Source organism: Lithobates pipiens, unplaced genomic scaffold, assembly GCF_037356315.1.
Source record: "Lithobates pipiens isolate NorthernLeopardFrog02 unplaced genomic scaffold, aLitPip1_a1.2 Scaffold_18, whole genome shotgun sequence".
NCBI classification, from domain to species: domain Eukaryota; kingdom Metazoa; phylum Chordata; class Amphibia; order Anura; family Ranidae; genus Lithobates; species Lithobates pipiens.
In genome coordinates, this window is record NW_027507758.1 from 23,863,413 (window position 1) to 23,887,295 (window position 23,883).

Sequence of the window (23,883 nt, forward strand, 5' to 3'; positions counted from 1 at the left end):
GTGTAGCGGGAAGGAAACACAAACCCATATTAATGCATACATAAAAATAAAAAACACAACCGTTACCTTTTTTACGCTATTAGCTACAGCTTCTTTTTGGCTGAGGTCTTCTGCTGACAGCTCACTTCCAAACTTGTACTCAGGATGGGCTTCTTCTTCTTGATCAGCTAATAATAAAAGAACGCAGGTGTTTATACCACTGGAGGCATCACATGGCTGCCAGGAATGACGCCTGATCCTCCCTTACCATCTACACTGATCAGACATAACATTATGACCACCCACCATAACCCATCGAGGCATGGTCTCCACTAAACCTCTGAAGGTACGCTCTGATCTCCGGCACCAATCTGTCAGTAGCAGGTCCTTTAAGTCCTGAAATTTGCGATTGGGCTTGTTTTTCAAGAACCTCCCACAGATGCTCGATAAATAGAGAACAAGTTAAAAGGTAAGCACATAGCTCCCAACTGTCCCTGATTTGGAGGAGACTGCCCCTGATTTGGAGCAATGTCCCTCTGTCCCTCATTCCTCCTTATTTGTCCCTCATTTCGGTCTGATCTATATAGTTGTATATAAAATGCACTATTAATCTTTCAAAAAGTGCTTCCCAGTGCTAAACCTTTCATCCGTTTTCTAAATTGCTGCATTTGTACATTTTAAAAGCCAATATAAAGGAATAGTAGTGGTAAAAAAAAAAAAAGTCCTTGTGGTTTTAATTAACCTTCTTTTTTGGTTAATTTTCCTTTAACCACTTCAATACCGGGCACTTCACCCCCCCCCCCCCCTGCCCAGGACAATTTTCAGCTTCCAGTGCTGTTGCATTTTGAATGACAATTGCGCGGTCATACAACGCTGTACCCATTTTCTTCCCACAAATAGAGCTTTCTTTTGGCGGTATTTGATCACCTCTGTGGTTTTTATTTTTTGCTAAACAAACTAAAAAAGACCGACATTTTTGATTTTTGTTAGTTTCTGTTTCACTGACGGGCACTGATGAGTCTGCACTGATAAGGTGGCACTGCTGGGCACTGATGAGGAGGCACTGATATGTAGAATTGATGGGCACTGATAGGCGGCAGTGATGGGCACCGATAGGTGGCAAAGATATGCAGCACTTATGGGCACTGACAGGCGGCACTGATGGGCACTGACCGGTGGCACTGATGGGCACTGACAGGTGGCACTGATGGGCCCTGACAGGTGGCATTGATGGACATTAATAGATGGCACTGATGGGCAGCACTGATTGGGCAGGTATTGACAGGTGTTAATGCTGGGCACTGATTGGCACTGTGATGGACACTGATTGACACTGTGGTGGGCACTGACTGGCACTTTATTGGGCACTGGCAGGGGGTTATGATGGGGCACTGACTAGGCACTGATTGGCAGCTTATGGGTACATTTGATGGGGGCTGTGCTGATAATCAGTGTGCTGATTATCAGCACAGACCCCCCCCCCCTCTCTGACAGGGAGAGCCGCCGATCGGCTCTCCCTGTCAGCATGAACCAAGGAATGCATTTTACTGGCACTTCCTGGTTCACATGATGATCAGCTGTGATTGGTCACAGCTGATCACGTGGTAAGAAGCCTCTGTCAGACTGACACGCAGCACTCGCAATACGCCGGCGTGTTATCCTGCTGGACATCATATGACGCCCAGTTAGGTTAACAGAACCACTTCCTGGCCATCATTCCGTTATAGGGCGGGCGGGAAGTGGTTAAGGGGGTGTGGCAGGGGGGAGTGTCCTATGCCTACATACATCTGTTAGTAGGTGTCCCTCATTCCCATCTCTAAATGTTGGGAGGTATGTAAGAAGCATTCTTTTTAAGATATTTTAAATATAAAGTGTTACTAAACCCACAGCAGTAATAAAATCAGTCTGTATGTGCGGTAAAGGCTGCTTATATATTTACCGTATATACTCGAGTATAGGCCGACCCGAATATAAGCCGAGGCCCCCAATTTACCCCCAAAAAACTGGAAAACTTATTGACTCGTGTATAAGCCGAGGGTGAGACATGGCTGTCCATCCCTGTGTGTCCGTCCATCCCTGTGTGTGTGTCCGTCCATCCATCCCTGTGTGTGTGTCCATCCATCCATCCATCCATCCATCCCTGTGTGTCCGTCCATCCATCCCTGTGTGTGTATCCATCCATCCCTGTGTGTGTGTGTGTGTGTGTGTGTGTGTGTGTGTATTCATCCATCCATCCATCCCTGTGTGTGTGTGTGTGTGTGTGTGTATCCATCCATCCATCCATCCATCCCTGTGTGTGTGTGTGTGTGTGTGTGTGTGTGTGTGTGTGTGTGTGTGTGTGTGTGTGTCCGTGCAGCCTTGTGTGTGTGTCCAGCCTACCTGTGTCCCAAGCCTCCGTCCCGAGCCGCCGTCGTCCCGAGCCTCCTCTGTCCCATGCCTCCTCTGTCCCGTGCCTTCCGGTGTCCCGTGCCTCCTCTGTCCCGTGCCTCCTCCGTCCCGTGTCGTGCCGATGGATCGCCGCTCTTCTCGGCGGCCATTCTACGATTCAAAAGCTGCGCCTCCGTCCTCCGCCTGTGATAGGCGGAACACTCAATTTCCCAGCAGCCTGTGTTCCGCCTATCACGGACATCCTCTCATACTCGTCCGTAGTATGAGAATGAACGGATGTCCGTGATAGGCGGAACACTGACTGCTGGGAAATTCAGTGTTCCGCCTATCACAGGCGGAGGCGGAGAAGGAGGCGCGGCTTTTGAATTTTAATGTCCGCCGTCTGTCTGCTCGATACGCTGATCGAGCAGTCAGACAGCGGTGACTCGAGTATAAGCCGAGGGGGCACTTTCAGCCTCAAAAAAGAGGCTGAAAATCTCGGCTTATACTCGAGTATATACGGTACTGAATATGCAGTAAAGCATGCCAGCACAAATACTCTTCTCCCATTCCCCCTCCTACCCCAGATCCCCCTAAATCACCACTCCTAGCACAACCTCCCCAAATTTCCCCTCCTAGATTCTTGCCCCCTGCTGCCTCCAAAATACCCCCTTCCAACACAAATCTCACCCCCCAATCTCCTCACTGCGCCCTCCCACCTCACATGATACCACAATCCCCTCCTGCCCACCCCTTGTCCCCGGCCCTGAGTGGAAGAGTTCCAAAACATTTTTTTGTTAGAATGGGTAGGATCTCCCTGGGTGGGGCAATAGTGCCCAGGGGTAACAAAATTGGTACCAGAGCAGTAGAAGGCAAATTTATATAGCGGACAACTGAAAAGGTTGAGTTACGGTCATGGCTACAGTACATTTCAGTCACATAATACTAATAATTCTATCCTCGTGTACCATTTTCGATCTCTTCCTCGATGTCATCTTCTAGGATGCTGGTTGGTGCCACGGTCTCCCCAGACTCCATCATTTTTTTCAAGGCTTCAAGCTGCTCTGTTGATAGAAGAGACAAACATACATGATTAATAATGGACATTGTACTGAAGTCCTCAGAAATATTATAGGTACAATGGGGGGGATTAAAAAAAGCACTTCTACCAATTTTCTGGCAGCTTGGCCCTTTAAAAGGCCGGAATTGCTAGCTTTACCAAAACGTGCGACAGATTCAAGTCCTTAATAGCGCCAATTTTCCAAAGTAGCGCTATGGCTGCACCAAACAAAAAAAAAAATAATTACTCCAAATTCACAGACAATGATAATGGAGGTAATTAGGGCCAATTCTAAGTTGAAGTACAGAGACAGGCAGAGTGCCTGTTTCTGGCGAACGGCGCACCCTGATGTACGTCGGCAGAATGGCATGGCTGGGCAAATGGGCGTACCGCACCCAGGACCTCCGTGAGTCGGGGTCGCAGGTCCCGCGGACTCGATCACCGTGGGGATACCCGCGATCGCCTCATGGAGAGGAAGAACGGGGAGACACTAATGTAAACAAGCCTCTCCCCGTTCTGCCTAGTGACACTGTCACTGATCTCTGCTCCCTGTGATCGGGAGTGGTGATCAGTGACGTATCAGACGTAGCCACGCCCCCCTCCCCACAGTTAGAAACACTCCCCAGGACATACTTAACCACTGCACTGCCACCTAGTGGTTAACCCCTTCACTGCCAGTGTCATTTACACAGGAATCAGTGCATTTTTTATAGCATTGATCGCTGTATTAATGCCAATGGTCCCAAAAATGTGTCAAAAGTGCGTCCGCCATAATGTCGCAGTCACGATAAAAATCGCAGATCGCCGTCATTACTAGTAAAAAAATAAAAAAAATAAAAAAATAAAAATGCAATAAAACTATCCCCTATTTTGTAAACGCTATAACTTTTGCACAAACCAATCAATAAACGCTTATTGCAATTTTTTTTTTTTAACCAAAAATATGTAGAAGAATACGTATCGGCCTAAACTGAGGGAAAAACATATTTTTATATATTATATTATATATTTATATTTTTAAAATATTAACATATTTTTATATATTTTTGGGAGATATTTATTATAGCAAAATGTAAAAAAATAATGCGTTTTTTTTTTTTTTTATTTCAAAATTGTCGTTTTTTTTTTTGGTTTATATCGCAAAATATAAAAAAAAGCGGAGGTGATCAAATACCACCAAAAGAAAGCTCTATTTGTGGGGGGGGGAAGGATGTTCGTTTTGTTTGGGATCCACGTGGCACGACCACGCAATCGTCAGTTAAAGCGACGCAGTGCCGAATCGCAACCAGTGCTCTGGTCTTTGGCCAGCAAAATGGTCCGGGGCTGAGGTGGTTAAAACGCAAAGGTGTGAACCTAGGGTTAAAGGACCCCCCCGGTACGTATATGTCTATACAAAGCAGCAGCACACATTTTTGTATTAACTCTTTATAGGCTAAAAGTATCGTCAGAACTTTTTTGGTATTTTCGTTTTGGACGGAGCAGGAACGGCGGCACATACTTTTCTCCGCTTCTTGTTTTAAGCGCTTGTTTTTAATGAGGATCTTTCTCTTTAAGTCGTTGGGAGACGGTAAAGGTCTTCCAGCTTCCAGCTGAAACACAGAAAGAGGATATAAGAGAATGCGATTATTATTTCATACAACTTACCTGTTTGTATCTTTATTTTTTTTTTTTTTTTTTAAATATGAATAGGAAAACGTTTACACGACCTTCTCCTGAAGAACGAGGCAGCTGTGTCCACTGAAGATACTATCAATTCAATCTTAATAGCTCAATCTCTAGATGTCTATTAAAGCGTAACCAAAACCAAACATGTCATATATTTAGGGTTACCACTTTTTGTTTAAAGCCAAACCCACACTTTAGCGGCACAAAGCACAGCTCATTTTTTATTTCTTTTTTTTAAATACACTATACCATAAGATTGTAAAAGACCTGGGACACTAGACATGTGCACTGCCCAAAAAATTCATTTGTTTTCATGTCATTGTTTTTTTTTTGTTTTGTTTTTTTCGTTTTTCCAGTCATTCGTCAAATTTGAAATTCGTTATTTTGAATAAATTTGAAAATTCAAAAATTCATAAAATTAGAAAATTCGTAAATTAGAAAAAATTCGGGCATTCGGAAAGTGAGAAATCGGAAAATTCAGAAATCGGAAAATCTGAGAATTTGAAAATCCAAAAACAAGAAAGAAAATCCGAAAAATTTGAAAATACGAAATAATATTTAACGATTAAATTATAGGTATTGGAATTTGCGTTCAAATTTGGCTGTTAGTGAACGTAACGAATACAATTTGATCCGAAGTTACGAATGTCCCATCTAAACGAATGGAATGCAACAAATTAATAATAATAAATAGTATTATTTATTATTAATAATAATAAATAATATTATTATTTTTCATTGTTATTATTATTATTATTATTAATAATAATAAAAAACTTTTTACTATTTCAGATTTTCAAATTTTCAGGACAGCTGGATAATTTCCACACAAGATCCCAAGAGTACAGATTGACACTAGACACACAAAAAATGAATTAGTTTTTGTTTCATTCATTTTTCTTCTTTTTTTTTTTTTCGATTTTCAAGTCATTTGTCATAACTGAAATTCTTAATTTGAAATAAATTCTTAAATTAGTAAATTTTAAAATTCGTAAATTTGGGCATTCGGAACTTGAGAAATCCGAAAATTCAGATATGGGAAAATCCGAAATATTAGAAAATCTGAGAATTCGAAAATCCGAAAATAAGAAAGAAAATCGGAAATAATAACTAACTAGCTAATAATAACTATTCAATCATAGGTATTGGAATTTCCTTTCAAATTTGGCTGTTAGTGAATGTAACAAATACAAATTGATCTGAAGTTATGAACTATCCGAAAAAATGAATGTCCCCTCTAAACAAATGAAACGTAACAAATTAATAATAATAAATAATAATAATAAAACGTTTTTATTATTTTTATTTATTATTATTAAGGGCCGGTTCACACTGCGGGCGATGCGAGGCGACACCGACCTGCCGCGACCTCAGCGGCGATTTGCAAATGACTTCTGTATAGAAGTCAATGCAAGTTGACCCGAGGTCGCCCAGAAGTAGTACAGGAACCTTTTTTCTGAGTCAGAGCGACTCGAGTCGCTCCTCTCAGAACGGTTCCATTGTACAGAACGGGGGCGACTTGTCAGATTGCGGTGAGGCGAGTCGTGTCGCCTCGCATCGCCCGCAGTGTGAACCGGCCCTAATTTGTTACCTTCCATACGTTTAGATACGGAGTTCGTTATTTTGGATAATTCATAACTTCGGATAAATTGGAATTCGTTACGTTCACTAACAGCCAAATTTGAAAGGAAGTTCCAATACCTATATTGAATAGTTAGTTACTATTTCAGATTTTCGAATTTTCTAATTTTTTGCATTTTCATTCTTATTTTCGGCTTTTCAAATGATCAAATTTTCAGAAAAATTCGCTAAAAAACGGATTTTCGTTAATTCGATTTCCGTAGAAAAACTAATTTGGAACGAAACGAATTGCACATGTCAAGACAAATGACAAAGAGGAGATAAAAATATACTCCCGAGATCTCGTGTGGAAACGATCCGCTGAACCTCCATTCCCCATTCTGCTTCTCAATCTTTAAAGCTAAACTTGAATTTGTAATTCGTTCTGCGACAGCCACAAAGGATATAAAACCACCTTTGTTGGAACCAAATCCCACTGCAAACCCAGATATTAAAGTTGTAAAAATAGCAGTGGTGTCCTCATCACTGCACTGTACACAGAGCTGTGGGAGGGATCCAGCAGGCTCCACCCACTACAGGAGGGGTGGGCAGAGACCAGACCTGTCACCCTGTACATGGAGAGAGAGCAGCAGTGAGCGGTCTTTATTACAGGAAGTTCCTACACAAAAAAATCTGAATTTCACACTGGATTATTGCACAGATCAGGAAGAAATACACAAGGCACACCAAGGGCTGTATGTATAAAGAATCTGCCCATGTATAGATTTTTTGTGTGAATGGAGCAAAAAAATAAATAAATAAAATTGTGCTGTTCGAATTTAAATCAGTGATTGAATACAAAAAAAAATTACAAAATTTAGACACAAGATGGTGCTAATTATCATACAAATTCCTATGATACTTAGTGCCATCTAGTGGCTAAATGCAGTATTCTCCATTTTAAATCAATGAAAACTAGACGTGCACTGTTTTCGTTTTTTGGGTCATTCGTAAATTCGTACATTAGAAAATTCGGAAATTCATACATTCGTACATTCGTAAATACGATAAATTCATACATTCAAAAATTTGTACATTAGAAAATTTGGAAATTTGAAATCGAAATCCGAAAACTCGAAAATCTGAAATAATAACTAACTATTAATTTATAGGTATCTGAATTTCTAATGTGGCTGTTAGTGAACGTAACAAATACGAATTTATGCAAAGTTACGAATTATCCGAAATAACGAATGCCGCATCTAAACAAATGGAACGGAACAAATTAATAATAATAATAAAAAGTTTTTATTATTATTATTGTTGTTTATTATTAATTCATTACGTTCCATTCATTTAGATACGACATTTGTCAATTCGGATAATTCGTAACTTTAGATAACTTTGTATTTGTTACGTTCACTAACAGCAAAATTTGAAAGGAAATTCCAATACCTATAATTTAATAATTATTATTTAAAATTTTACTGATTTTCTTTCTTTTTTTTTCAGATTTGCGAATATTTGACTTTCCGAATTCTCAAATTCGGAAAATCCAAAAATTCGGAACATTCGAAATTTGTAAATTTAGAATTTCGGAAATTTGTAAATCTGAAAATTCGAAATGCGGAAATTCGGAAATTTGAAAATTCTACATTTCAGAAATTCCGAAATTCAAAGATCTGAAAATTCAAAATTCGGAAATGTGAAAATCCAAAAACGAACACATTTTTTTTGTCAGTGCACATGTCTACCATTTAATATGAAGTGCATTTTTTATAATAATGAAAAATTCTAATGCAAAAAGAATCGGTTGATTACCCAAGAGTCAAAGACTACCCAAATATAAGAATAAACCCGAATCAATTTGGATCATTTGTTATATCCTTACGTTATTTCGGATGCTTCAAACATTTATAAAAACTCCAACTATCGCATCATGTCATCCAAATGAATACAAATAAATTAGTGGTTTCCTTATCATTTATTTTGGATTTGTTGAAATTTGTATCGTAATTCATAGATTTTGGTACATTAGAATCTCCAAATCAGGCAAATGTTGTCCAAAATTTCAATTTGCAATGAAACAAAATCACACGTGTCTAATTGCTGTGTGAATTCTTTATAGGTACACCCATCAAGGTTCATCTAAGACTGCCGATGGAACTATTTATTAGGCATTTTTGCTTGTCCCAGAGTTCAGCTTTAACCTCCCTGGCGGTATTCCCGAGTCTGGCTCGGGGTGAGATTTAAATACCATAAGCGGTATCCCCGAGCCAGACTCAGGAGGGCATCGCTGGATCCATACTTACCTTGTCCCCTGGATCCAGCGATGTCCCCCCCGCTGTACGAGCGAGCCGTCCTCTGCTCGGTCTGTCACGCCGGGCTCCGTTCCCTGCGAGCGTTGCGACGCACGGGGATTGAGTTCGGCGCCAAATTCAAAAAGTAAAATACACAGTATAGATATATACTGTATCAAATAATTACACATCCCCTTTGTCCCTCGTGGTCTGTCCAGTGTCCTGCATGCCGTTTTATATTATAAATACTGTTCTTTATGCCTGGAAACTGGAGATTGTTCATAGCAACCAAAAAGTGTCCGTTTACATCAAAAGTGGTTATAGACCAGCTAGAAAACAGCGATAATAAATTAGAATCACTCGCAGAATTGAGCGATAGTAATTTGTGGGGAAATTCATCATCAAACACTAAAAGTAATGACAGCGACAATTCTGCAACTCAGCATATTTCAGGGTTTTTGATTTGATTACATTATTGAATAATTTTTATTATTATTATATTATTATTTGTTATTATTATTTATAGTTATTTATTTTATATATATATATATATATATATATATATATATATATATATATATATATAATATTATAATTTATGATTTCATATTTCAAATTTTATCATACCCGGGATGTCTATTAGACTCTTGTTTGGACAGATTTAAGTGAATTATTTCTAAGAATTACAGGCCTACAATATAAAATGCCAAATTTCCATGCAAAATATTTGTACCACTTTCAGCACCTAAAATCTGAAATAATCATACCGCCAGGGAGGATAAAGCTCCTCTGGGGCAAAAACCGATGCATCTAGGTCTATGAAATCTGTAAAATTTATATAATAAAAATACACTTTTTGATGAAAAACAGATAAATTCTCTTGAGGCTTTCAAGGTCGAGGGAAACCCCCCAGGGAATGCGAAAGGACATAGCAGTACAATTGAATCTGTCAAATAAAACTCATCCAGTCCTGAGGGGGGGGGGGTAAATAAAAGAAACAAAGACAGAACACAGAGAGTGCACGATTACAGCAAGGAAGAAAGCAAGTGACGTCACGCCGCAGGCATACTCCCCAACAGGTCCACATGTGCGATGAGATCCAGAGCCCAGGCCGTGGTCAGTGCAGACCTGTCATGTGTCTGGAGGGCCCGGGGCCACTGTTATACCCCCTCCAGGAACGTTGGGAGGTATGCACTGCTGACAGCAAACCTCAACTTCAGTGCAGTGCTTAATTGCCGAAATTATCAAAGCTATGTGAGTCACATGATGCAAGTCGCCAACCTTTCTTATCATCAATGCAAATTGGTGTTTAATAAAAATCTATTTTACTAGGACAAAAAAAAAAAGAGCCTATTTATGATTATGTTGTGCATTTATAAATAATAATAATAATAATAACAATTGCAGAAATATTTGCCCTGTGAAAGTACATGTACATATGGCACAAATGGTGGCAAAACTGAGGCTATTTTTAGACTGACTAATACCACATTATGGCCACTAGATGGAGCTAATAATCATAGGAAATAAGTACTTGTTGACCTGAAGAGAAAATAGTCTAATAACATTCACACGGAATGAATGTACATCCAGTTTCACAAGACAAATAGATCTGCAAATGTTTTATAAATACACCCCATAGTGGACTTCTGTAGTCATGGGAATTCCAAGTTTAAATGCCATGTAAAGCCAAAAATGTTCCTAGTTGTGGATGAAGTTGGAAAGGGTTGGAGTTTTTGTTGCAGGGATTCTCCCACACTTTTTTTGTCTTGGTAATCATCAGTGATGAGTTTGGGTTTGGTCCAAACAAATGCCCCGTACAAACACGATCGGATTTTCCAACACCAAATGTTGGATGTGAGCTTGTTGGTGGAAAGTCCGACCGTGTGTATGTTTCATCGAACATCTGAAACTTTCCACCACCAAATGTTGGCTAGCAGGTTCTCAAATTTTCCGCCAACAAATGTTTGTTGTTGGACTTTCCGATCGTGTGTACACAAGTCCGTCAGACAAAAGTCCACGCATGCTCGAAAACAAGTACGAGTCGGAGATATAACTAGTGTTCGTAATGGAGATATCACGTAGGTCTTGTACGTCACTATGTTCGTAATTGTTGGCCAACATTTGTGTGACCATGTGTATGCAAGACAAGTTGGAGCCAACATCCTTCGAACAAAAATCCACGGTTTTGTTGTTGGAAAGTCCGATCGTGTGTATGGGGCATTAGTGCAGCTGAATCCAGAAGTTAGCTGCCAATGAGCTGTGAGTGAGAGATTCCTCACCTTGCTGGTGACATACACGAAGGGATGGGGACTCTTGTGATGTCATTGACCTAATATAGACAACGTGGTCATGTTATGTCAATGACACTGATCTAGTATGGCCATGTGCCATATTAGGTCAATGATGTCATGAGTATACTCCCCCATCCTTGTATACATGGAGCTCTGGAGTGGGGAATCTCCCACTCACAGCTCATTGGCCCAGTAATGACAGCCAACTTCTGAGTTCAGACCAAACCCGAGCCCATTCCTAAGTTAATGCCATTGACCTAACATGGCCATAAGGGAAAATTAGGCCAATAATGTAGCGAGAAATAACCAGCAATAACCTAATATGGACACGTGGTCATATTACGTCAACGGCACTGATCTGATATGGCCACATGGCCATATTAGGTCAGTGATGTCATGAGTATACCCTCCCATCCTTGTATAGATGGAGCTCTTGAGTGGGGAATCTCCCACCCACAGCTCATTGGCCCAGTAATGACAAACAACTTCTGAGTTCAGACCAAACCCAAGCCCATGCCTAAATTAATGCCATTAACCAAACATGGTCATAAGGCAAAATTCGGTCAATGACGCAACCAGCAATAACCTAATATGGACACGTGGTCATATTATGTCAATGGCAATGATCTGATATGGCCATGTGGCCATATTAGATCAGTGATGCCATGAGTGTACCCCCCATCCTTGTATACATGCAGCTCTTGAGTGGGAAATCTCCCACCCACAACTTCTTGGCCCAGTAATGACTATCAACTTCTGAGTTCAGACCAAACTCAAGCCCATTTTAAGTCAATGCCAAAGACCTAACATGATCATAAGGCCAAATTAGGTCAATAATGTAACGAGCAATAACCTAATGTGGACACATGGTCATATTACGTCGATGGCACTGATCTAATATGGCCATGTGGCCATATTAGGTCAGGGATGTCATGAGTATACTCCCCCATCCTTGTATACATGGAGCTCTGTAGTGGGGAATCTCCCACTCACAGCTCATTGGCCCTGTAATTACAACCAACTTCTGAGTTCAGACCAAACCCAAGCCCATTCCTAAGTTAATGCCATTGACCTAACATGGCCATAAGGCAAAATTAGGACAATAATGTATCAAACAATACCTAATATGGTGACGTGGTCATATTATGTCAATGGCACTGATCTAATATGGCCATGTGGCCATATTAAGTTAGTGATGTCATGAGCGTACCCCTCATCCTTGTATACATGGAGCTCTGGAGTGGGGAATCTCCCACCCACAGCTCATTGGCCCAGTAATGACAACCAACTTCTGAGTTCAGACCAAACCCAAGCCCATTCTTAAGTTAATGCCACTGACGTAACATGATCATAAAGCCACATTAGGTCACTGATGCAACCAGCAATAACCTAATATGGACACGTGACCATATTAGATCAATGGCATTGCCCTAATATGAACATGTGGCCATATTAGGTCATGGATGTCACGCGTATACCCCTCATCTTTTGTATTCATGGAGATTTAGGGTAGGGAATTAGGACTGTAATGGCAGCCAACTTCCTGGTTCTGACCCAGCCAAACCACAGTGATCATTGTCGATGGAGCAGAAATTGATGGAAAAATCCATTATTTTAAAGTTGTCAGCAGATCAAGACGTGCTCCGGTGACAACAGCCTTTGAAAAAAACATCTTCTCCCTTCCAGTTGCGCTACCCAAAGCCATCAAGAAAAGTTTTGGCTACACGTACACGTCTATGGACTGTAGTCATTCATGAACTGAATGGCTAGGATTCCACAGTGACACCTTGGTGCATACCTCCCAACATTCTGAAAGTCAAATCCATGAAATAGGAATATCAGTATCCATTTTACCAAGATTATCTTTATAGGCCCAATCCATGCTAAGCATGTGCACTCTTAATACTCCAATAGGCTGAGAGCAGAGCTCCTGCTCCGGATACATGCTTAGTACACGTAGGGGTGTATTTACAAAAAGATATGAAAAGGGAAAATACCGTCTTATAGCCATTAGTTGGCTCTATTATATTTAAAAAAAAACATGTTCCTCTGCTCCATCTAGTGGCCACAATGATGTATTTTCTATTCCCAATAGCTTTGCACTATGACCCATCATAGTCTATATAGTGGTGTGTCCTAGCTGGTGAAAAATTTCAAGAACAATCCAGGACACAAAACGGTTTTTAGAATTCCTCCTTCTTTTTCATTTATAATCTTCAGGAATAAAGCTCTGTGCATCATGCTGGTACAAAAGCCTGATAATTTCCACCCAAGGTGTCTGACACAACAGCAGGTCACAGTGCACACATTACACCCACTGAAGACTAAGGGCAGGATTGGGACATCAATATCAGATAGCAGTCCAACGACATTCATCAAGACTGAATGTACTGAGGATTTTTATATGAACGTTCGTTTGAAAATTGACCAGTTTATGGCCATATTAAATGGAACTGGTCATCTATAACCCCATCCAGGACCTTTCATTTCTAAAACGTAAAGCTTTACTCCAGACAAACAGCTGAAATACTTATAAACAAGCTGTTTTACTTGCCAATTTGTATTTGTGTCCATCCAGTTTTAATATTTAGACAGCCCAGCCCTGTCTAGCAGGAAAGGAGACCAGATTTTGTGCTGCTACAGTTTCATTTTCCCTTACAGGTCTCTTCCCTACCTCCAACCTGTGTTACTGGATAAGCTTGAGTTCTGTCTGGAACCTTAGTTGTATTGCTGGGCCAATGAGATGCAGGTGGGAGGTCAATGATATAATGAGCATCCCCGCTGTTTTACGCACAGTTGAAGGGCGGGGCAGGGCTGTCTTTAATATTGATTGGACCCTGGGCAAACATTTTCTCTGGTCCTTTTGAATCCACTTATCAACTATTTGTAGACAGTGTGAGCTCAAGAGGAAGTTGCCTTGGGCCCCACAACAATAACTAGACCCAGGGCAGCTGCCCCTTTTGCCCTGTGTTAAAGACGGCCCTGGGGTGGGGATGCACATGATATCATTGACCTAATATGGTCCCATAGCCATACTGGGACAATTACATTGTCCTTATACAGTGTGGGATCCCCTGCTGATTTTGTACGTTTGGCCACTGCCAAAGAAATGATCAGTCCATAGTTTTAATGGTCGGTTTATTTTAACAGCCACAGACAGAACAACAACAAAAATATCCAGAACAATGCATTTCCAAGAAGTTATAAATTGGTTTGCATTTTAATGAGTGAAAGAATTACCATATTTATCGGCGTATAACATGCACCTTTTCCCCCTTAAAATCAGGGGAAAATTGTGGGTGCGTGTTATACGCTGATTGTGAGCTTCTCTGCGGCTTTCGTGCGCTCTCTGCGGCTTTTGGCCGTTCTTAGCGGCTTTCGGCCGCTCTTGGAAAGCCAAAAGCCACCAAGAATGGCCGAGTGCAGCCGAAAGCTGCCGAGAACGGCCGAAAGCTACAGAGCGGCACCGAGATACACAGGACATCCGCTCTGTATCTCGACAGCGCAATTTTTAAATGACAAGGCTGCAATGCAAGCCTGCAACAACACTAACAAGGCTGCAATGCAAGCCTGCAGCGACACTGACAAGGCTGCAACGACAAGGTTGCAATAACAAGGCTGCCAATGACACTGACAAGGCTGCAGATGGACACTGATAAGGCTGTATTGATGGGAATTTAAATGTACATTTTTTTCCTTAAACTTTCCTCCTAAAAGTTTTTTTCGTTAAAATTCCCTCCTAAACTTGGGGTGCGTGTTATATGGCGATGCGTGTTATACGCCGATAAATACGGTATTTGACCCCTTCGCAAAACACCACTTAGTACTTGGTAGGCAAAACCCTTGTTGGCGATCACAGAGGTCAGACGTTTCTTGTAGTTGGCCTCCAGGTTTGCACACAACTCAGGAGAAATTTTGTCCCACTCCTCTTTGCAGATCTTCTCCAAGTCATTAGGGTTTCGAGGCTGACATTTGGTAACTCGAACCTTCAGCTCCCGCCACATATTTTCTATGGGATTGAGATCTGGAAACTAGCCAGGCCACTCCAGGACCTTAATGTTTTTCTTCTTGAGCCACTCCTTTGTTGTTTTGGCCGTGTTTTTTTTGGGTCATTGTCATGCTGGCTGGACTACTCATCCACAACCCATTTTCTATGTCCTGGCTGAGGTAAGGAGGTTCTCACCCAAGATTTGATGGTACATGGCCCCGTCCATTGTCCCTTTGATGCAGTGAAGTTGTTCTGTCCCCTTAGCAGAAAAACACCCCCAAACCATAATGTTTCCACCTCCATGTTTGATGGTGTTCTTGGGGTCATAGGCAGCATTCCTCCCCCTCCAAGCACGGTGAGTTGAGTTGATGCCAAAGAGCTTGATTTTGGCCTCATCTGACCACAACACTTTCACCCAGTTCTCTTCTCAATCATTCAGATGTTCATTAGCAAACTTCAGACGGGCTGTACATGGGCTTTCTTGAGCAGGAGGACCTTGCGGGCGCTGCAGGATTTCAGTCCTTCATGATGTAGTGTGTTACCAATTGTTTTCTTGGTGACTATGGTCCCAGCTGCCTTGAGATCATTGACAAGATTCTCCCGTGTAGTTTTGGGCTGATTCCTCACCGTTCTCATGATCATTGAAACTCCACAAGGTGACATCTTGCATGGAGCCCCAGACCGAGGGAGATTGACAGCTATTTCGTGTTTCTTCCATTTGCAAAAAAAATCGCAACCAACTGTTGTCATCGTCTCATCAAGCTGCTTGGCGAAGGTCTTGTAGACCATTCCAGCCTTGTGAAGGTCTACAATCTTGTCTCTGACATCCTTGGACATCTCTTTGGTCTTGGCCATGGTGGAGACTTTGGAATTTGATTGATTGATTGCTTCTGTGGACAGGTGTCTTTTATACAGTTAACAAGCTGAGATTAGGAGAACTCCCTTTAAGAGAGTGCTCCCAATCTCAGCTTGTTACCTGTATAGAAGACACCTGGGAGCCAGAAATCTTGCTGATGATTAATAGGGGATCAAATACTTATTTCAGTCATTAAAATGCTAATCAATTTATAACTTTTCTGAAATGCGTTTTTCTGCATATTTTTGTTGCTGTTTTGTCTTTCACTGTTAAAATAAACCTACTATTAAAATGACAGACTGATTTATTTCTTTGTCATCGGGCAAATGTACAAAATCAGCAGGGGGTCAGATACTTTTTCCCCTAACTGTAGTATATAGTAATGTGGCCAAATTATGCCAAAAGCATCCCTGCCCTTGTGTTACGTTCAGCTCTGCAAGCATCTCATTGGACCATTGGGGAATGAGATCATGTAACCGCTTCCTAGGGGTTTGGGCCCAACTGGACAGTGAAAGGAAGAAGCAGGAAACTGACGTGCTCATCTCTCTGTCACTCCGCTCTCTGCTCTTATCAGCATGTCCCTTGCATTAAGGCACAACTGATTGGCCCCTTATGCTGCTTCTTACTCCCCCTCTGTAAGCTCTGCTGTATAAACTGGACTGCAAGAGTCATAATCAGGTGTTTGTATTAAAACAAAATGATGTATTAATAGTTACAGAGCTGCAATATTGTGTGCCTTTAATACCTGCCCGGAGTTCAGCTTTAACTTCCAACAAACTACGAAGTATCACTTTTTATATCTTTATTTTCCCACAAAAAATATATATACGTAAAAAAAAAAAAAAAAAGGAATCATGCCTTTAGCCTTACAAAGATAACACTGATATTCCAAATAAATAAACCCGCACTGCACGTTAGAGAACACATAAAATGTTTTCACTGCATGCAGCAGAAACTCCAAATTCCGCTTAGCGTGCCCCATCCAAGCCCCTTCATTCCTATCCCAATGGTCATATCATATTGTGTCACTAGGTGGCAGCAAAGCTTAAGATTTTTTTTTTTTACTTCACAAGAGGGCTGTGCAAGCTTTCCTTTGCCTTGTTTGTTGGGTTCATTGGCAATTGCCTGCGGAGATGAATAATATTCCTCAACTTTATTCTCTACAAGTCCATCAGTGACGTGAATGACACTGAATGAAAAAAAAAAAAAAGAACACCTTATAAGACAAGATGGAAATCTTGTTTACGTACCGGGTATGACTCAAGGGGCTGCTTTAGTAGGAGATCCCCGAAAATTTCCTCGCAGTATTTGGACATCTTGTACTGTTGATATTTACTGAAATATAGTAAAACATTTTTAAATACAGCATGGAGATGAACCCAGACGACAAAGTGCAATTGCAATTTTCAATATGTAAGATTGTAGAATTCTCTAAAAAAAAAAGGGGTTTTTAACTACCCGAGGCTGAACTGGGGTCTGGGGGGGGGGGGTCTCTAGTACACGGATCACCGATTGTACAGCCTAATCAAGCTCTCAGTTCACTCCAGCTAAATAGGGTCAAGGTGCAATTATAAAAACAAAAGTCTTACAGTTCATTTTCTATAGAAAGCAGCCACAGCTTGTTTAGTAAAGCCTGTCCCCTGCCAGCATGCAACAGAGAAGGAATTTGCTCTCTCTGTGAAAGGATGAGCTTGTTAGAAGCGTCCCACCACTCAGCCAATGTCTCACTCCTGGCCGTTCTTGGGTGAAAAGACCTCCCCCCCATTCCCATTGGCAGGTGGCGGCACGCCTCTAGGGCTGTGTCCTTATTGCAAGGTGGCAGGTTGGTTCTGTCTGCTTGGCCTCTTCTGTTTTGATTGTGATTGGGCACGGGTGCTGTGGCACTATATTTCAACATCACAAGCCCAGGACTCTGTGATCACTTTGTACTACACTGGCTTTTTACGCTGTTCTTTATACTCTTAATTCTGACCTTGCTGACCTGTCTCTGAAATACCCGATTGTCTGCTGCCTGCACTGACCTTTTCCTCATCCCTGGACATCCCTTTGGTCTTCCTTGAACTAAACCTCTTCCTGGATTACGTTTACTGTATGCCACTTTCCCTGACCTCTTCTGGTCTCTGGATTACATTTATTATCTGCTGCCTTCTCAGACCTCTGCCTGTCCCTGGATTACATTTACTGCCTTCCCTGACCCCTGCCTGTTCTTGAATTATATTTACTGTCTGCTGCCTTCCCTGACCTCTGCCTGTTTTTGAATTATATTTACTGTCTGCTGCCTTCTATGACTTGCTGCCTGCCTTGACCTATGCCTGTTCCTGGATTATACTTATTGTCTGCCACCTCCCCTGACCTTGGTCTGTTCCTGGATTACACATACTGTTTGCTGCCTCCTCTGATCTTGGCCTGTGTATGAATTACAATTACTGTCTGTCACCTTCCCTAACCTCAGTCTGTCCCTGGATTACATTTACTGTCTGCCACTTCCCCTGACCTCAGTCTTTCCCTGGATTACATTTACTGTCTGCTGCCTGCCTTGACCCATGCCTGTTCCTGAAATATAATAATTGCCTGCTGCCTCCCCTGATCTGCCAGTACTGAATTGCACTTTCTGTCTTCTACCTGTCCTGATGTCTACCTGTCCCTGGATTACACTTACTGTCTGCCACCTCCCCTGACCTCGGTCTGTCCCTGCATTGCACTGTCTGCCACCTCCCCTGACCTCGGTCTGTCCCTGTATTACACTTACTGTTTGCTGCTTGCCTTGACCTATGCCAGTTCCTGGAATATACTTATTGCCTGCTGCCTCCCCTGATCTGCCTGTTCTGAATTACACTTTCTGTCTACTGCCCATCCTGATCCCTGCCTGTCCCTGGATTACACTTACTGTCTGCCACCTCCCCTGACCTCGGTCTATCCCTGGATTTCACTTACTGTCTGCTACCTTCCATGACCTCTGTCTATCCCTGAAATACACTTTCTGTCTGCTGCCTGCACCAAGCTCTGCCTGTCCATGTATTACACTTAGTGTTTGTTGCTGCCCTGACCTTGGCCTGTCCCTGGATTACATTTACTGTCTGCCTCCTGCCTTGATCTCTGCTTATCCCTGGATTACACTTACTGTCTGCTGCCTATCCAGATCTTTGCTTGTCTCTGGATTACATTACTGCACCTCCCCTGACCTCTGCCTGTCCCTGGATTACACTTACTGTCTGCCACCTCCCCTGACCTTGGTCTATCCCTGGATTACACTTTCTGTCTGCTGCCTGCCCCAAGCTCTGCCTGTCCATATTACACTTAGTATTTGTTGCTGCCCTGACCTTGGCCTGTCCCTGGATTACACTTACTGTCTGCTGCCTACTGGACTACTCAGCTGCTGAAGGATCAGTCTATGCCTGACTCTGCCAAGGAGCACAGGTCCTACTTTGTATATCTTGCTCAGTCTCTTGTACCACTTTGCCAGCCCTGTGTATTAAGTCCTCGGGGTAACCAACTAGCTGCTTTAGGTAAAGTCCTCTAGCTAGCCCGCTATAACCGGTGACCGCTGGTATTGGGGGAAGCATAAAAGAGCATTGCTGACTGGAAAGCTCTAGTTCTGACCTCTGTAGTGAGACTACTGCTTACCTGCAGAAAGTCCTTCTATGTAGCATGCCGGCAGGGGATAAGCTTTTCTACTCAGGCTGTGGCTGCTTTATCAAAAGATAATTGTAAGACTTTGCACATCTTTTGTTTTTATGCACCTGGAATGTATTCATCTCATTTAAACTGAAGGTCCAGTTGCCCTTCACATTATATTACAAATCTCCCTTTAAATAAAATGAATTTACTGATGACAAAGGGGTTTATTTAGAAAGGAGAACCCCTTTAACATTTAATATAATTATACCTCAAACGCAATTACCAGGAAAACTGTTTGAGAACCACTGGCTGGGTTCAACCCACAAAAATCCATGTTTTCTCAGGTCAGAAGCCTATATACACAATAATCAGAAACAACTGCTGGTGAAATCTGGTACTGCAGTGCGACCAAGAAAATACAGTTAATCCTTATGGGAACATTTTATTTTTATGATCAGTCTTCAGTTCACCAAGGTCTTCTAGGAACAGAAAGAAGTTTTCAGGGGGCTGTGGAAGCTGAGGACCCTATGTTTGGGATTTCTCCACCTCTCCCAGCCCCCCTAGGTAACCTTACACTCTCATTTGAAACTGTTCTTCCAATGAGAAGTGCTAAATTAAAGTCCGCACTATTGGGTGTGAAGGAGCAAACTCTGGCAGCTTTTGCTGACCGGTTGAGATGTCCTATGGGCTCTTTACTAGAACCCCAATGGGGAAGAAATCCAACGGGTAATCGTTTACTGGTCTGCTCCTTCGTCAGTGTATTGGATATAGTTATTGAAGTACCCTTTTGTAGGCCTCAAATTTAAAATTTCCCTACAAATCTATATATTCCAATACCCTGGAATTGAAATGCAAGGTCCACTACTATATCTGAGTCAGTGAAGAGGTAACAAGAGATGCCTGGAGAGTCTCACATTTAGGGACAATAAAATGTTACCTGCAGTGGTTCTCAAATGAAAGGATTACAGGATATTCCGAGGTGACAAACGCATACTCCTTGATGGCTTGTATTACATCCTTCAAAAATGAGCAGAGAATACAGTGGGTTAATGAGTCTTTAAGGACTGAATGAGGACACAAAAAAGGAAGCACCACCTAAAATACATCTTACGTCAAGCAAAGCGATCAAAACACCATCATTGACCTAGCATGGCCTTAAGGCCAATTTAGTTCAACAATGTCACATTCCCTCTATCCTCTGTATACATGGAGCTCTGGGGTGGGGAATCTCCCACCCACAACCCATTGCCCAGTAATAACAGTCAACTTCTGGGTTCAGGCCAAACCTAAGAACATTGAAGTTTGGTCTGTGACCAAACTTGGCCATATAAGGTCTATGATGAAATGAGTATCTCCCCCCACCCCCCCCCCCCCCCCCATCCTTTGTATGCATGGAGCTCTGGGGTGGAGAATCTTCTACCCACAACCCATTGGTCCAGTAATGATAGCCAATTTCTTGGTTTGGACCAACCCAAGCCATTGATCTAATATAGCCATAAGACCATATTAGGTCAATGATGTCACTAGCATGCCTCCCGCGCATGCTACAGGGCTGGGATTTTCCCATCTGCAGCTCAGCTCATAATCCCCTAAATGACAGGTACTTTCTGGATTTTGACCAAACCAGGTTCACAATGAACCCAAGCACATCCCTACTGACCAGCAAAATGGAGAACTTTTCTACTTTTAGTTCTTGCACACACTTAGCCCTTGTACACACGGTCAGAGAATCCGTCGGAATGTGTCCTATCGGACCGTGTTGTCAGATAATCCAACTGTGTGTGGTATGCATCGGACGGTTTTAGTCGGAATATCCGTCGGACCAAATTTTCCAACTTGCAGGAAATATTTTCCGACAAACTGGTCCGATAGGACATACTCCAATCATGTGTAGAGAATTCCGATCGGACAAAGTGCCACACATGCTCAGATCAAATTCCTACATCAAAGCTATTGGCTACTAGCCTGAACGTAGTCCCATCGTAACGAAATTACGTCATCACGTTCTGAAAGATCGGATTTTTTGACAACTTTGTCCGACCGTGTGTATGCAACAGTTTCGGATAAGATCCGACGGACAAAATTTGGTTGTCAGAATCTCCGACCGTGTGTACAAGGGCTTACAGATGTCTGGTGTTAGTGTATTATATTAGAACCCCCTATAACTGGCCCATCTTACATACCTTAAAAAGGATATCGGTGCACATGGCCTTCCCATGAGTAATTATGGGCTCCTGGTCTTCACCTTTTCCATCCCAGCAATCCAGCTCCACACACCTGCCCATAACACAGACATACATTCAGTAAAATGTTTACAAGCATAATTTTGCTGCAAAGGCATTTGGTGCACACAAAGTGGATTCATATCCCTTAAATGAAAGTTTATGGATTCGGAGTTCAGCTTTAAAGCGTATCTACCTTGAATCGTCTAAAAGCTACTGCTAAATCAGGTCAGGTGAATGCTAGGTCACCAAGTATACTAATGGCGGGACCTTCCTGTAACCTTTCTTTGGGTACCTTCCCTTAAGTACCAGTGTTACAATATTCTTCCTCCTATCCCCATCAAAAGAAGGAGGAGGAGGGCAGAAAGTTACAGAGAGGATATACACTGACATACCAAAAAAAAAAAAAAAAAAAAAAAATCACCGTCTTTATTACATGATTAGAAAACATCATAAAAACCACAAAACCATAGTTGTCAGGTATCACTGTATTTAGTTGGTGCATGTACATAACTCCAAACTGGCGTAATGGATCAACACGTTTCACAGTTGTCTTGCTTCCTCAGGATCTACGCCTTTTTTTTTTATATGCAACCAATATTCATCTATAGAGATCATGACAATACATCTATGTACAATAAAACATATTTTTCAAAAAAAGACCATATCACAAATATGATATTGTGGAGGTCTTTTTTTAACTAAACAGAAATACCTGCATCCAGCTAGAAGGACCTGTCTGTACATTTCTACAGATGATTTCCCACCAAACTGTCTGCCGGTAAGGTATGTATTGTGGGAGGAGCTAATAAAATAGTGTGCAAGCGGGTGCTCCATTTCCTGATAGAGTTCCAATCGGTCGAGAAAGACTGGGGCATTCTCATCAGACATCAAATATCGGCAGAACCCATCGCTTGATATTTGACCTGCAAGTGGTAAAGGAGAAGAAGTCAGCTGAACGTCTAAAAACTTTTCAAACATCGTTTTATATATAGGGTCCCAAGCTTCCAAAAGCTATGTCTGTATGGAAGAATTCACATTTTAAGATTGGTATGAGGTTATTCCTTTTGTACAGCTAAGCAAATCTGAACCAAAACATTTTTTTTCTCCCATCATGTAATAGAAGTTTTCTCTTTATTGACGATTTATTGTCTGCTGAAAAGGTGGAGGTGGTGAGTAAGGATGAGCTAAGGTTTGGGGGATGCACCTAACAAATGGACGGGGATGCTGGTGACATCACTTACCTGCTATGGCTGCATGGCCATATTTGGCCAAAGATATTGGCCAAATATGACCAGGTAGAAACATTAGGTGCAAGTGGATGCTGGTGACATAGTTGACCAACTATGGTCATATGGCCATATTTGGTCCATGACATTGTCCAAATAAGGCCAGGTACTTACATTAGGTGCAAGTGGATGGTGGTGACACCCTTGACCTATTACAGACACATCTGATCAAAGATATTGTCCTAAATATGACCAGGTAGTCACATTAGGTGCAAGTGGATGCTGGTGACATAATTGACCAACTATGGTCATATGGCCATATTTGGTCCATGACATTGTCCAAATAAGGCCAGATAACCACAGTAAGTGCAAGTGGATGCTGGTGACATTATTGACCATATATGGTCACATGGCCCATTTGGTCAATGACATTGTTCAAAATATTAGGTGGAAGCTAATGCTAGTGACATTATCAACCTTTTATGTCCACATGGACATATTTGGTCAATGACGTCATCAAAATATGGCCAGGTAGTCACAGTGGGTGCAAGTGAATGCTGGTGACATCAATGACTTATTATGGCCACCTGGCCCTATTTTATCATTGACATTGTGCAAATATGGCCAGGTGCCCACAGTAATTGCAGGCAGATTCTGGTGGCATCCTTGACCTACTATGGAAAGGTTGACACATTAGGTGTATGCTGGTGACATCATTGACCTAATATGGTCACACGACCATATT

General features: G+C 41.9%; 1 protein-coding gene across 7 annotated transcripts in view; it reads right to left on the minus strand.

The window, feature by feature from the left end:
* The window catches only part of PLCB4 (phospholipase C beta 4), a 524,177-nt gene that overhangs the window by 106,096 nt on the left and 394,198 nt on the right, over positions 1–23,883 (minus strand). For all 7 annotated transcript variants that reach the window (XM_077485485.1, XM_077485488.1, XM_077485487.1 and 4 more), the window contains 7 exons: positions 22,625–22,835; positions 21,871–21,964; positions 20,625–20,704; positions 17,320–17,404; positions 4,905–4,995; positions 3,315–3,410; positions 67–167 (listed from right to left, as the gene is read on the minus strand). In XM_077485485.1, coding sequence (XP_077341611.1) covers positions 67–167; positions 3,315–3,410; positions 4,905–4,995; positions 17,320–17,404; positions 20,625–20,704; positions 21,871–21,964; positions 22,625–22,835 — 758 coding nt within the window. The remainder of the gene's footprint in view (positions 1–66; positions 168–3,314; positions 3,411–4,904; positions 4,996–17,319; positions 17,405–20,624; positions 20,705–21,870; positions 21,965–22,624; positions 22,836–23,883) is intronic.